This window comes from Puntigrus tetrazona, chromosome 9 (genome assembly GCF_018831695.1).
Source record: "Puntigrus tetrazona isolate hp1 chromosome 9, ASM1883169v1, whole genome shotgun sequence".
In the NCBI taxonomy this organism is placed as follows: Eukaryota; Metazoa; Chordata; class Actinopteri; order Cypriniformes; family Cyprinidae; genus Puntigrus; species Puntigrus tetrazona.
Window position 1 is genome coordinate 22,542,745 of NC_056707.1, and position 15,461 is coordinate 22,558,205.

A 15,461-nucleotide genomic window follows, 5' to 3' on the forward strand; every position below is an offset into this window, starting at 1 on the left:
CAAAATAACTTAAAAGTCACGAACTGCATCTTTCCATCAGCAGCAAGAAAGGGGGCGGAGGTCCTGCGGAGGGCTCCAGTCACGTGACGCAGTGACGTCGTTGCCGGAAGCAGCCTCGTTCTGGCCGTCAGGGCAACACCTAGAAAAAACACATCCCCGACGACGCGCCTCAAGCCCATAATATGGGCGGATTTTAACACTAAAACCCAACTCGATTTGGCACCTTACCCTTTAACACTACACGAGGAATCCGTTGGGTTGTGATTTAGCTCGTTTTAACGGTCGTTTGAGCCATGTCTCGGGGCGCGCTGCAGCCGAGCCAGCAGAAGCTGGCGGAGAAACTGACGATCCTCAACGACCGCGGCATCGGGATGCTCACGCGCATCTACAACATCAAGAAGGTGAGAATAAGCGCTTCATGCATGTGTGTTTCGGAGGACTGCAGTAGGCATACACACACACGAGCACACACACATACACACACACACACACAAGGGGTTGATGAGGCCAGGCCCTGATTGAGTGCGTGCGTGTGTGTGCGCGACAGCCATAAATCAGTGTTTACGCCGTATAATGCATTACCGGCTCGTTTTGAATGAGATTTAGAACTGCGGGGTGTATCTCCAGCCAAAACGAGTCGATCTAATGCATATTAGCGGTGATTATTTTAATGGTGAGGTGAGGATGGCTAATGTCCTAGTTTAGCCAACCCCTACGATCATAAAGCAGGACACCTAGCTATGCATCTATGCACCGGCGCTATCAATTCAGGTCTAAGTGCACAAAGCCATGATAGAGAAGGCCTGTGAACATTGTGTGTCCAGACTAGAACCTCACCGTGACCCATCTTTTAAAGCACTTATAAGGACCCATCTATAAAGGCGGATAATCCGATCCAGACATCTCAGCTCTGAAAGCGCGAGTTTCTACAAAGATCTAATTGTGGGTAGTTGGTAGTGGCCTGACAGTGCTGGATAAATTGAATCTTTTTGTTTGATATGCAAGCAGATGTGTCGAAAACAGCACACTAAGCCCTTTCACTTCTTCAGCTGTCATACCTGAAGTCCAGAGCACGTCTGACAGATGTCAGATCTGTATGTTTCTGAAGGTGGTTTGACAGTTGTGTTCTCCAGTACCGCTATATTGCCAATTCCTTTTGGTATAGATTACGTTTTTAATCTTAAAGGTAATTACTTATTGTTGCTGAGCTGTAATAAGACCACTGATCTGTGATTTAATAGATTGATGATAATAAGAGGCATATTGCAAGTATCCATATTTCGACATAAAATCAAAAGATATTTTGCTAAAATGTTTTGCAACGACATTTTTTTTAAATATTTCATATTTTATTTGAATGCAAGGAGAAATATTATGTATATATGTGTATGTGTAAGAAATGAATACATTAGTAAAAAAAAATTGTTTTTGTTTGAAGTATACTTGAAAGCATTTGTTTTAATGCTTTAATGATTTAGATTTTTTTAATTAAATGTATTAAAATGTAATCAAGATGAAAAAAGAATTATTTATTTTTTATTATGAAATTTTGTCGTAAAATGGGTTGGCAATCAAGTGAAGGACAATTAGTGTCCACATAAACAAATGCAATGATGGCAAATAAAGGTCTTAAAATTAAGTGCTTATTTTAAGTAATATTTACATGAAAAAAATCTGTTAAACTGATTCTGATTATCAGAAAAATGGCAACATTTTAAATTGGTCTCAAAATCTAGCATCTAATTTTCTGCCAGGACATAAATTTCACGGACATGTACTTTAACCTTACATGTTTCAGATTTATATCTGTAAATAAAAAAAAAAAATGAACTACTAATATTTTACCTCGTATTATAAATGCACATGCCCTATTTTTATTTTATTTTTAAACTTGAATTTGTTAGTCAAGTGCTTCAGTGTCACGGAGTAGCAGTCTTTATATAATCTTTACACAAAATCTATTTTATCCTCTGTATGTTATGTTGAAATATGTAATATAATATAATAATAATGTTCATTAGATTCCATCAGCAGTAAGGGGCTTGAAATATCTTGAAACATGCAAACATCACACACAAATTAAAGCCTGTCAGTTCTAGCCTGCATGTTCATATTTTTTTCTTCCCCTTTGCCAATAAAGCCACTTTGTAAGGTTTTTGAGAAAGGCTTGGCATTGAGGCTAGCAGTAATGGAAGCAGTCCAGATCGCAGTAGAAAGTGGGCTAGTGGAGGACCAGCTCGGTTAGCTTTTTTTTTTTTTTTTTTTTTTTTTCCTCCCTCTGGCCGTGAACTCACTCAGATATGTGATGTGAATTCATTAGTGTGTGTGATGCCCGTTTAGACTGCAAGAAGGTCTCTGGAGTGCCGCCTGTCTCTCCATGCCCACTGATGTCACCCGTGTACATCTGACCTCACTCATTCAAACAAGTCATCGGGGGTCAACCCAATATTAGTCATATTCTGTCGTTTTGTACTCCCATGCACCATATCCATTCAGAATAAAGAACTGTGGGGAAACTTGACCGAACCAGTTCAGTGTTATTGCCCATTATTTCATATTGAATTTTTTTCTGTCAAATTTAGTTGAAAAATAGCTTTTCCACAGGACTAGAAATTGGAATACATGCTTTTGGTAGTCCTGTTGCCTAGCAACTGGCAGGCATTGCATGGAGTGCTGTAAGATCTACGTTGCATTGTGGTGGATACAGAGAGGGAGTGAAAATTTTAGATGTTCATTTGATTCTGAATTCATGACACTCACATTTTTGTTCTTGCTATTTTTGCTTTGTAACGCTTAGTATCTAAACCAACAGAATTTGTCGTTTTTGTTGTTGTTTGTACCTTAAATAGGGCTTATCGCCTCTCATCTTGCTTGTGCAATTTAAGCAACTGATAGCCGTTTACACTGACTTTGTTTTAAACGTGACTTGAGCTGAATGCTGTTGGAATTTGTCGGATTTAGCATATAGGTTGGTAGCAAAACTGTGCCACGGGAAATGACAGCAGAATCCTTCCACGGAAACAACCTCAGGAAGTGCGTTCTTATCTCGCAGTGTTTAGCTCGACATGAAATCCTTAGAGACCCCTTTTCCACCAAAAGAACGCTGGTGCCAAAGCCAATCCCCAAACCTGGAACAATACTGAGATGAGTTTGTACAATTATGAAACCCGTTCATCCAGTGGGTTGTAGTTCACCCAAAAATGATCATTCTTCCATCATTTGCTTATTCTCATGTTGTTCAAAACATGTATGGATTTCTTTCATTTGTTGAATGCAAAAGAAGATATTTTGAAGAACGTTGGTAACTGAACAGTTGAGGCCATTCACTTGCATAGTATTAAAAAAATATTTTGTTGGGTTACCAGTGTTCTTCAGTGTATCCTCTTTAGTGTTTAAAAGAAGAAAAGTCATAAAGGTTTGATACCTGACAGAAATCAAATTTTTGGGTGAGCTATCCCTTTAAATCAGCATCTTTCCCCCACTACTACATTTTTTCCAAACGAAAATAACATCTGATGAATATGTGAATTGTGTTTGTTCTCTTTTTCGCTATTTGATGTTTGATTCATCATGGGTTCCCTCGTACATCACGCAGCGTTCCCTTATTATATGTGAGCACACTCTTCAGAAACGGCAATGATTGTTGGCACACTAAAATAAAATATTATATGATTGAATTCAATGAAAGATTGAATGTTAGCTTGCTTGTTGTGTAGTTCAAATCGACTGACTCAAACTCAAATTGACTGAATCAAATCAAAACAAACCTTTTATATTGTTTTGTGTGTGGCAGTTTTGGCACCAACATCATTCCGGAGCCTAGGAAAAATGAATTGTTCTTTCAAATTTGGAGTAACCGTTGAACTGGCACATTTAGCGCACTACTCAATGTAGCGCCTAGTACTCTTACCTGCTATTACTTGAGCTGGAAATGACACGGTTAGAATAGATTTAGTCTGAGATCAGTGACCGTTCACTGTAATTGGCCCTTCGGCCTTATTCTGTGCATGAGATGCTTTGATGCATTGGATAAAGCAGATAATAATGACATTTTTGTTTGTTTGTCTGTTTCGTTTGTTTGCTCGCTCTATTCTTGCAGTGTGTTTCTGTTCGTCATTCTTTAAGTTCAGATCTGATTTCAGTCATTTTGTGAACATGTTGACCTTGGTTCCCTTTTACTTGCATGGATTATGTTTCTTTGACTAATCACCAACTTCCTGGTCTTTTCTTGAACATGGACGTGAATTCTGAACTCAGCCCACAGTGTTCCTGCTCCCGGAGGAGTGAATTCTGCATGGTGTCAATGTTAGCTCTGGGAACGACTGCCTCTCAATGCACTGTGTGACCCAACTGACCCCTTGCGTCCCTCCTTAGGACCCGAACCAACACACTAACCGGAACGACTTACAATTAGTTCCCAAAGCTAATTTGTTTTGAAGTGAACATGCATGGTAGACGTTGGAACCTGTGTTTATGTGTAATTTTCTCTCTTTCTGTTACAATGCTTCCCCCAGCAAGGACAAGTTTGGAAGGTTTGCACAGCTTTTCACCTTCCTAAAATCTCAGTCCCCCCCTTCCCCCCGCTCTCCTACCAGTTTCATGTCCCATGATCTTTCTGTACGCAACTCACCAAAAAAGGCCCTTCCCAAACTGTAGCACCTGCAGGACTCTTCTGTTCAATCTTTCTTTAAACTGATTTATTTCCATTCCTTTAGAGAAGTGAGTTTCGTTTTGATTGTTGTTTTGCGATCTTAAAGGCTTAGGATGTTAAGTGCTGAGAGCTGGGCGATATAGCTTAAACAATTGCTCAATTATATCTCAATATTCTCAGTGGATTTGGACAATGTCAATTTATGGATGTGCATTGAAATGTACAATTTTGTAGTTTTAAGTAAAAAAAAAAAAATATATATAAATATATATATATATAACTATTTTAATTTTCTCTGTTAGCATTCAAAGCTAAGACAAAAATCAATAGTTTTTGTCAATATCAAATCAGTTTATCTATATTTTATACTGCATATTATTATGCCTAAACGTCATTAAGCGTTGTAATGTACGACATGAAATGATAAAAAGATTCAGTTTTAGTTGTTTGCTCCTAAAATGTCAATTATTTACTGTCCTGTACATCTATCTATTCAAGTTAGCACTATATGAGAAAAGTAAATACAGACGGATTTGTTAATATCGCCCAGCCAAATATACGAAACTGCAAATCTTTGCTTATATTTGTTGGGGTAATATTATTAATGCATGAGGCTTATTTATTTTTTTCTTTTCCATTTTTTTCCCTTATTTGTTTGCTTTACTTTTACCATCCTCTTTATTTGCACCAAGTTTGCTTTTAACTGCAAAGCACCAGTTGGATGTCACTACGATAAAGAACAAGGAAGAACAAAACCAGCCGTTTTTGAGGCATAGTGTAGCTTCTCTGTGAGTTTTATTTTTTTTTATTTTTTTTTACTCCGCTGTGATTGGCTGTGGTAAATTAATAGTGGGCAGAGGAGCAAATTTAGCTAATATAAATTTAATGTTAGCGGGTTTCACTCTGTTACCCTGGGCTGACTGCCGGTTTGTATTATTTCCAGGGCCTGCGTGTAACCCCCATCAGTTTGCTAGCCATGCGGTGTCTTTTTTTTGGGAACGACCTAATGGGCTTCGTAAAAAACACGTTGTCTTACAGCACCCAGAGCCTCTGTGTGTTGCCGTGCACACTGGAATGGTCTCGAGGTTCGATGCTGTGTTAGCCGTAGGTGCATGTAAAGCATCATGTAACGTGTCATGTGACCATACACACTGCCCTGCCTCAGCTGCACGTCCACTGGCGCGTTCCAGCTCCTTCACTCTGTAAGACACTCACCTCTTACAGAACAGCCAGCCAATCAGACGCACTGTCCGGCAAACCCACCATCTCTCTGTTGCTCTCTCTCTCTCTCTCTCTCTCTCTTTCTCTCTCTCTCTCTCTCTCTTTCTCTCCAGGACTGTTTCTGATCATACACTGCTGTCCGTGTTCCACTAACTGCTCTCCAACTTCTCACGCAGCACCTTGTCCGTTTGAAGAGCATTTTCAATTCTGTCCTCTCTCTTTTCTTCTTTTTTATTTATTTTTTTTTTCCCTTTTATCTGTCCTTCCATTAGGGTTGGGAATCCAGAATCGTAACATTTTGAAAACAAAACTGAAACAATGTTCTAAAAATATTTTTTTGTATTGCTTATTTATTTGTGACACTGTGCTCATTGAAATAATGCTATAAAAATAAATACTAAATAAAGACCTTTTTTTGTTTTGTTTTTCCTCTTGCATCCTACATACTGTTTGTAGTTTGATTTCCAAACTAATTATTAATTTGATTTGAACGTATTGTATTTGGTTAAATGAGTGAAAAATATGTATGTAAAATAATTTATTTTACATAGTATATTTGTTGTATATAGTACAATATAAAACATTATTAAATTAAAGTCCCTTTGATTCCCATTCCTACTTTCTTTTATTTGTCTTTGTTGTCTCTTTCAATCTCTATTTTGAATCTCAACGTTCTGACTCTATCTCTTTTTTTCATTTCTTCCTGTGCATTTTCTAACTGTGATCAAATCCCTGCACTTTACCTCACTGTTCATCCTCTCTGATTTGTCTCGAACAGTTTGAATCTGTGTTTCATGATCAGTGGAATATCAGTCAGTTGCACATGTTCACAGTGTTCCTGTTCAAGCTGTTGCACGTTTAGCAGTGATGTTTTCCCTGTTCATTGTAGGCCTGTGGAGATCCCAAGGCAAAGCCTTCTTACCTGATTGACAAAAACCTGGAGTCAGCTGTGAAATTCATCGTAAGAAAATTCCCAGCCGTTGAGACGCGCAACAACAACGTAAGTTTCATTTCATGAATCAAGTATGCTTTAGTGAATGTTATGATGTTGATGCCAGTATAATTGTGTTTTACCATGTATTAGAATTCCAATTGATGCTTAATGTATTAAAGGTGCTGCAAGTGGATTTGCTTTTTTAAAATTATTATTGTTTTTATAAAAACCTCTTACAGCACCTTTAATCAGTCAGTATAACTGATGAAAGAAAGTATTACATGTTTTCTCCTGCTTTCAGTGGTGCATCAGTAAATGAGGTTTTGATTACTATGTTTATAATGGATCATCCCAGTTTTTCAGCAGTCGTTGGAAGGATGCATTTCGTCTATTGTTTGTGTTATTAAATCAGATCAATCAAAATTCATAATTTTAAGAGTACTCCTAAAGGCACAAGAATATGCCCCTTTGTATAAATCTGGTGCCGTGACCGGACCGTATATTTATCAGATATTTTGTACCAGCTTTAGTTAGGGCTGTGCAAATAATCAAATGAGATTCTCACTTGCATCTTGTCGGTAAGTTCTGTGATTAGTAGTAAATCTCCATGCACTTTTATTACACAGAGCTGTAGTTCACTGACAAGCTACGCAGTATTGCATTAATTATCTGTGATGAATCACACGCAATATTGTGTAGCTTGTCAGTAACTATCTCAGTCCTTGTCTCAGTCTTGCTTCTATAATAAAAATGCTGAAAGGGGCACCTCAATTGCATTAACTCTTCAATAAACTTGATTTAACCTTGGATTCAAACTTGAGAATCATTCCTTCTTGTCAGTGGTTATTAACAATTATTACTGTTGTTATTGAGTGAAAAACAAAAGAAATATATTTTAAGCAGTGATTGGAACCACAGCGTTATCAATAAACATTATTTTTTCCAGAAAAGAGTAATCAAACAAATTTCCCCAATTACAACACCATTACCGTTACTGGTAATAAAATGTGGCGTCACTATAAATTATTATAGGGTAATATTGATAGGCACATAATTTTATTTTTCAGTTCATCTGAATGGATGCACAGTGTAACGTATTTGATGTAACGTCAACTAGAGAGTCTTGCATACCACGCAGAATTGACGCTCTACATGTAAACGTAGTATTGGTATTGGTATTCTTCAGCTTTTAAGAACCGCCAAGCTACAATCTCATTGGCTGGAGCCGACCTTTTGTCATCCCTCTTTTGATTTCAGCAAATCAATTTGAGCAAACGCAGACGACGTGATTAATATTCATGACCCCAGTTACTAACTGAGAAATAACTAGAACTAATTACTTTTTTAAAGTAACATGCCCAGCACTGGTTTTAAGTTTCTATCTTCATTTAGTTTATTTTCAGATAAGAGCTATATTATTTTAAAAGCATGTTAAACATGTTATTAATATTAGATATATGCATATACGTTATGAGCCCTTATTGAGAACCACTGCTTTAAATGGCTATATCTTTAGCAGATTTGTGTATCTCCTGTGCTGATATTAAGTGGATGTGGTGTTGGGTGACACTTGTTATAGTAGTGAAACAAGTGCTCAATAATCTGTTTTCTGTCTTTCAGCAATTTTAGTCTCCCATCTGATTACCATCACACCCCCTCCCAACACCACAATGACCAAGCCCAGACCGTTCTGTAACACTTTGTTGCCATTGCCACAACCCTGAACATCTCTGAAGCATGTTTACCATGCTGTTCATGGGTTACCACGGTGCTCATTCCTCAATCACCAGAGAGTGATTCAAACATCACTGCTTGTGGTTGTGGAATACTGAGGTTGACTTTGAGGTCATTGTTAAAACACAATGTTTTGTCATGCAACCCTCAATTTTCTTTTCCAAATGTTTGATGTGGTGTCAACTTTATAAGGTCGCGAGAGGGGCTTTCCCAGATCTGTCTGTCTTTCCAGGAACCTTTGGCCACACTTAACTTGACCACAACACCACAAATATGATTTATTCTTAATGTGGAATCATTTTTGTCTGGATCGATCCATATAAGCCAGAGAAAAGATGCAGTCAGCACTCCTTCACTGGTGTTATTCAGTAAGGAAATGACATCAGTTGCTTTAGGAATGTAGGCGTGTCTTTCACACCTCTACTGGTTTAGGTTTGGCATTCATGATACTACAGTCTTTGATCTCTGCGCACACCTCAAATAACTTGTACTGCTATTGGGAAAAGTACATTTTCCCACTGGTTATTTGTTTCGGATACACCTTTTATCACCATCAAAAGATCCTATAGCCAAATTACATTTACTAAAAGCATATGCATAAATTTATTGCCAATAAATGTGTTCGCATATTTACGTAACATTTGATGCTACATAAGAGCAATACTTAAAGACAGATCAGATACATAATTCGGCTGTCAGGTAAATGGAGGTTCACCCTAAATGCTATCCAAGCACAAGCTCATTTTAGAGAAAAATGGATAAAGATGACATTTAGCCAGAGTTTTTATTCATAAGCCACAAAGGAAACGTGATTTTTGGGAAATTCATCAGCATCATGACATCCAAGATCTGCCCTAATTTACTCAATGGATTGTCTCATAACAAATTAACCAAACATTGTTTTCATGTGTGCTATAAAATATGATTTTTATATTCATTCCATGTCTCAAGTGCGCGTTTTGTGTTCATTTTGTTTTGATTTTGGTTCCTTCGTAATAACCAACCACCATGTCCGTTTGAAGTGTTATACTTTTGTTATATTTCAGATGCCGCTTTGCCTTCTACTTTGTGTTAGAGATGTTTAACTGCTTCTCGCAATGATGTGGAGCTGTGTCATGTTTAACTGTGTTTGAGTTGCCTTTTAGTGTTGTTTTATATTTCCTTTTTTTGTGTTTTTGTTTTTTTGCATTTTTTGCATGCTTAACATGGCTATTTTCTGGATTATTCTTTTGGTAAGTTTGGACTCTGTTTGGAGTCCCATTTGCTTTATTTAGTTCCTGCTCTTATTTATATGTAGTTTAACATTTCAGTTGTACTCACATGTATATGTCGGTATTTCAGTAACCTACATTGACAAAAGGAATCTCAGATGGGCCCTTTTGATAACTCTTAAAACATAAGGCCTGTCAATAGCGTTTATTCGGAGTAGCTGTTATATAACATTGGACTACTGATTGGGATGTGCTCTGAGCTTCCTTTTGAGTCTCTTACTGCATGGTTACATGCTTTCCTCAATATATTTATCCACTCTATGCAAAACAAGTTTAAAATGAGTTTAAGCTCATTGTGCACAGCATCACATAGTTTTGCCCCGACACACTTTACTCTGAAAAGAGCAGAGATGGAGATAATGAAACTTTTTAATCTTCTTAAATATTTTACATTTTCAGTCTACACCAAGTGTCCGTTTGATAGCTTTATTTAAGAATCTCCATTAGGGCTGTTGGTCAATAACATTTTTTTTTTTTTTTATAATCTAATCAATTACTCGATGCGATGATTAATTCATCTAATTATATTTGGCTTTGAAAATAACCACAAAAGATCATTTAAAGCTATTTTTGTGTTAAATGGAAAAAGCATTTTAAGACGTTACAGATAGTAGTTTTAGAAATAAATGTTTTATTTGTTTCAGCATAACATTTATTGCACATGCTACAACAATAAAACATAATCTAACTATGAAACATATTGTAAAAGTTTTTTTGGTTCAGTCAACACCTTCAAACTGTTCAAACACCTTATTTTATGTTCCCAAAAAAAATAAGTCACACATATTTAAAACTATGAGGGAGAGTAAATGATGGCAGAATTTTAATTTGTAACTCTCTAATATTATTATTAATAATAATTATTATTATTATTATTATTATTTGATTAATTAAATTAAATAAGACACTTAATTTTCCAGCGGACAGTGGTAAATGTCATTTAGGAATTAAGTAAACTCCACATTTTATGAATGGGTCTTTAAATCTTTAATTCACCCGATGCGTTCAAAACACAGATTTATTTAGGAAAAAAACAGCACTGTTGCTCAGACTCACAACTTCTGTGGCTTTAGGTGATATATGCGTTAGCAAAGTTGAGAGAAAACGGACCATGTTAATGTACAGTTCTACAGGCATGGCCAGTGCGTTGACTGGGTTAAAATATTTTAAGCAAGGTTTTTTTTTAAATAAATAATTAACATGTTAAACTGACAGCCCTAATAATAATATAAATAAATATATATTCACACACACAGCTTAATCTTAACATCTTTTATCTGCCAATTCTCACGACTATAATGCAGTTATAATGTGTTAAAAATGCTATGTTGTTATGATATTGTTTGTTTTACTGGCTTTAATTAATGCATTAAGAAAACAATTGAATTCTTTGTTTATTATTAATTTAGTAATGAGAACATACAAAATGTAAAGGTTTAAATGAAAACTAAAAAGCTAAATTTTCACTTCATAGTCCTAAAAATAGGCTTAATTTTTATTTATGCAAATTATAATTCTGTGTTTTTTTTCATCCTTTTGATTTAGCAGTGAAATGTGACCAGAACGTGTTTCATCTCCCTCTCTGCTGTTTTTATCGTTTCTACCTCATATAGGCTTGCAGTATTTAAATACCAGGCTCATTTTATATTTAACCTTATTATCTAGTGGGATTATATGCTTCACTAGGATAGGATGTGAATATATTTCCATTAAAAGTATGCAGGGTGGGGATGGTGTGGTTTGGTGGAATTTTTGTCTTCTGTCTAAACGTAGTTTCTCTGATATTGGGCTTTATCTGAAGTGCATAATTAACTATATTAGCTCTAACCTGGTTTTCTGGAAATCCTGATAGATACTAAGGATTCTGTCACTAACTTGATTCTAGAGCATATTTGCACTGCTCTTCACTCTGGAGGAGACTAATGAAATGACAAAAGTCTTTACAAATCATGCAGTTTTTCCTTTTTAAGATGTTTGAATTGAGTTGACAACTCTTGACAATAATATATAACAGTATCCAAACATCACTTAAAAATATTGACATAATAGCAGGACATCACAGAATATATGTGCATGTCTAAATTGAAGTCAGAATACTCGTGTTATTTTGAGTACCTTCCCAGGTGCAGAGGTAATGCATTTTTGCTCTAGAGTTGCAAATACCATAAAGACAACCAAAGGGTAAAGGCCTGTGCGTGTCCGGACTTGATGCAGGGTTCATTCACTAGTTTCACTGTCAAAGATAAAATCTTAGAAACGCTGTCTTTGAATGGGCTCAACAATAAGGATGTACAGGAGAGTTGTACTTCACCTGTCAGCATTTGCTCTTCCACAGAAATGTGTGTGTGTGTGTGTGTGTGTGTGTGTGATACACACACACACATACATACATACATATACATACATACACACACACATTGTTTTTTTATTACATTCATTGTAATATCAAGATAATGGCATATGCAGCAGATATTAGCATTATTATTTCTTCTTTTTTTTCAACACTATCAGCAGTCATTATATTTGTTTTAGCAGATTCTCATCATTCTAGGATGACTTGAATTCACAACAGCAGTGTTCATTGCATCACAAAAAATAAAAATGTTGAGACGTACATCAGTAAACATAAGCGTCAATGCTGAACTGTCCTAAAAACACAAGTAACAGTTCCTTGGCATATGTCCTAAAACTCTCTCACATCCTTTATTGTTGACCCTTGATCTGAGACAGAATCCAGCAGGTTGAGATCTGTGTGGAGTTTTAGTTCAAACGATCTAACATGAGCCCTGCTGATAAGTTTCCTGGTCAGATATTACAATTATGCGACTTTCTTTTAATGCGACAGTGTTTAATTTGCATTTTTTTAATATTACAGCAACAGCTTGCACAACTACAAAAAGAAAAGTCAGAAATACTGAAGAATTTAGCTCTATATTACTTCACCTTTGTGGACGTTATGGAATTTAAGGTATGAGTGCAGTTGTCTTCATTCAAGACACATCAACAGAACAAATGTTTGTGTGAAATGTTTATAAAATCATTCTGATGTAAACTGTTGCATTGAATTGGTTTAACGGGTTGCAAACCGTTCATGCTAATTAAATTAGCTGTGAATATGACCCTATGGATATTTTTATACTTTTTAGCATTTTATGTGCTAATATTTTAATATTCATACTATTGTAGTATTCATATTTTGAATTACTATTGAATATACTGTCTATTAACTAAAATAATGCAGTTATACATGTGTGGATTTTTATATATATATATATATATATTATATATATATATATATATATATATATATATATATATATATATATATATATATATTTGTTTGTTTGTTTGTTTTTAAAACAAAAATGCTTTTGTTCCTCCAGGACCACGTTTGTGAACTCCTGAACACTATTGATGCTTGTCAAGTTTTCTTTGACATTGTGAGTTAAATTAATGTCAGTCAATGCTGTCTTTGATTTTTTTTTTTTTCGGTTACATTGCAGAAGTATGACAAAATGTCTTTTTTCCAAAATGCAGACTGTAAATTTTGACCTCACAAGGAACTACCTGGACTTGGTAGTGACATACACTACCCTGATGATGCTGCTTTCTCGAATTGAGGAGCGCAAAGCGATAATCGGCCTTTACAACTATGCCCACGAAATGACACACGGTTCAAGGTAATGCGTATATAAGTAGCATCTTACGCGGTTTCATTGTGCTATGTCTGAGATCACGTAACGAGCGCTCTGTCTTGTTCAGTGATCGAGAATATCCCAGGCTTGGACAGATGATTGTGGACTATGAGAACCCGCTGAAAAAGATGATGGAGGAGTTCGTGCCTCACGGAAAAGTAAAATCTGCTCCGTTTACTCTGTTTGCCAACTCAAATGGGGGATGTTTTAACACGAGCTCTCTGCCATTTTCTGCCTACTTCTCTTTCTGTTTTTGACAGTCGCTGCAAGATGCACTGGTCTCGCTGCAGATGGTGTACCCACGCCGGAATCTGTCTGCAGATCAGTGGAGGAATGCTCAGCTGCTGAGTTTGATTAGTGCTCCCAGTACCATGCTTAACCCAGCTCAGTCCGACACGGTCAGGATTCACTGTATTATTTTTGTATACCTCAAGTTATACTTCGGCATGCTAACCATCATGCCAAGAGACTGATTTGATGCTCTCTTCATGTGTAGCAAGTCTACTTACTCATGCACGCTACATAAATGAGTTCCTCATATGAAGCACACAAGCCTAAATTTAAGGAACACGCCACTTTTTTTGAAAATAGGCTCATTTTCCAACTCCTCTAGAGTTAAACAGTTCGTTTTTGAATCCATACAGCCGATCTCCAGGTCTGGCGGTAGCACTTTTAAGCTGTAGCTTAGCATAGGTCATTGAATCTGATTAGACAGTTAGCATCTTGCTCAAAAATGACCAGAGCGTTTCTATTTATAACCTATTTAAAACTTGACTCTTCTCTACTTACATTGCGTACTATTCCTTTAATGCGCTCTGTTGATTCCAGTAGTGCAAACCAGTTAGCAAGTAAACACATAAAATATACTAATGTCAGCAGTTTTGCCTTTGATTCTGGCCAAAGCTAACTATCAACAAGCTGTTTAAAACAGCATCTTAAAATGCTTAAAAATGAGGGGTGCAAGACAGTGTTGTAATTATTAATTAAAACTATTTGCAAAGTCTTCTCCTCTAGGTGACAACTCACTCTTTTGAGAGTTTAAAATAGGTCACCTATGACGATTTGCTTTTGTCCAATGAGAAAGTGTTTCATGGTACTTGTAATCTAACAAGGCTGAATAAAAAAACTAGGGCCAAATGTAGACTTGTCTTAACTCTTTTTACCTGTTTTCATCTCTGAAAATAAGTTTTTCTAATTGAAATAAAGCTCAGGTTAAATTCTCATCAGATGGTAAATCCTCAAAAACATAATGCAGCCAATGAATGTGAAAACGGATTTTTGAATATTTATTTATTTGATCAAATGTATTCTGATGATCTTGTGTGTTTCAGATGCCCTGTGAATACCTGTCCTTGGACACTATGGAGAAATGGATCGTCTGTAAGTGTTATTAAAGACAGTATAAAATTGAAATCTGATCCCTTTTACTTTAATAAATGTCCCTGTTCATTCTTTCTGATTTCTCTGACTTTCTCTGCTTCTGAAATTCAATAGAACATATTAAATGTATCATTAAAATTTAACAATATTTATGAATATCTCTCATTCCAATTTTTTGAACGCCAAATCTGTATGGGTTTAGTTTTTACACATATGATGTGTCTTTGTATGTAACAGTAGTGTATATGGTATATAAGAGACTCTCTCTGTTCTCTGTCCTAGTCGGGTTCATCTTGTGTCATGCAGCATTGAACAGTGACCCTGCAGCACTCAGTCTGTGGAAGTTGGCCCTTCAGAGCAGTTCCTGTCTCTGTCTATTCAGGGACGAGGTGTTCCACATTCACAAAGCTGCCGAGGATCTCTTTGTAAACATTCGCGGGTCAGTCATTTCTACTGGCAAACGCATTCTCACGTTTTCTATAATTAGTTTGCATGTCGTGTATAATGCAAATGTAATGTCTTTATCAAAATGTGTTCATGCTTTTCATAAAAAGTATATGAAGATTGAATTGTTG

At 36.2% G+C, this 15,461-nt stretch overlaps 1 protein-coding gene across 4 annotated transcripts in view; it reads left to right on the plus strand.

Moving 5' to 3' along the window:
• The first annotated feature begins 99 nt into the window (after positions 1 to 99).
• nckap1 (NCK-associated protein 1) overlaps positions 100 to 15,461 on the plus strand; it is a 37,922-nt gene continuing 22,560 nt past the window's right edge. The window contains exons 1-10 of one of the 4 annotated variants that reach the window (XM_043248829.1): positions 100 to 401; positions 4,515 to 4,532; positions 6,762 to 6,872; positions 12,687 to 12,779; positions 13,195 to 13,251; positions 13,349 to 13,491; positions 13,574 to 13,664; positions 13,767 to 13,904; positions 14,838 to 14,886; positions 15,169 to 15,325. In XM_043248829.1, coding sequence (XP_043104764.1) covers positions 294 to 401; positions 4,515 to 4,532; positions 6,762 to 6,872; positions 12,687 to 12,779; positions 13,195 to 13,251; positions 13,349 to 13,491; positions 13,574 to 13,664; positions 13,767 to 13,904; positions 14,838 to 14,886; positions 15,169 to 15,325 — 965 coding nt within the window. In that variant the 5' untranslated portion in view covers positions 100 to 293. The remainder of the gene's footprint in view (positions 402 to 4,514; positions 4,533 to 6,761; positions 6,873 to 12,686; positions 12,780 to 13,194; positions 13,252 to 13,348; positions 13,492 to 13,573; positions 13,665 to 13,766; positions 13,905 to 14,837; positions 14,887 to 15,168; positions 15,326 to 15,461) is intronic. The other 3 variants (XM_043248830.1, XM_043248831.1, XM_043248833.1) reach the window with 3 other exon arrangements.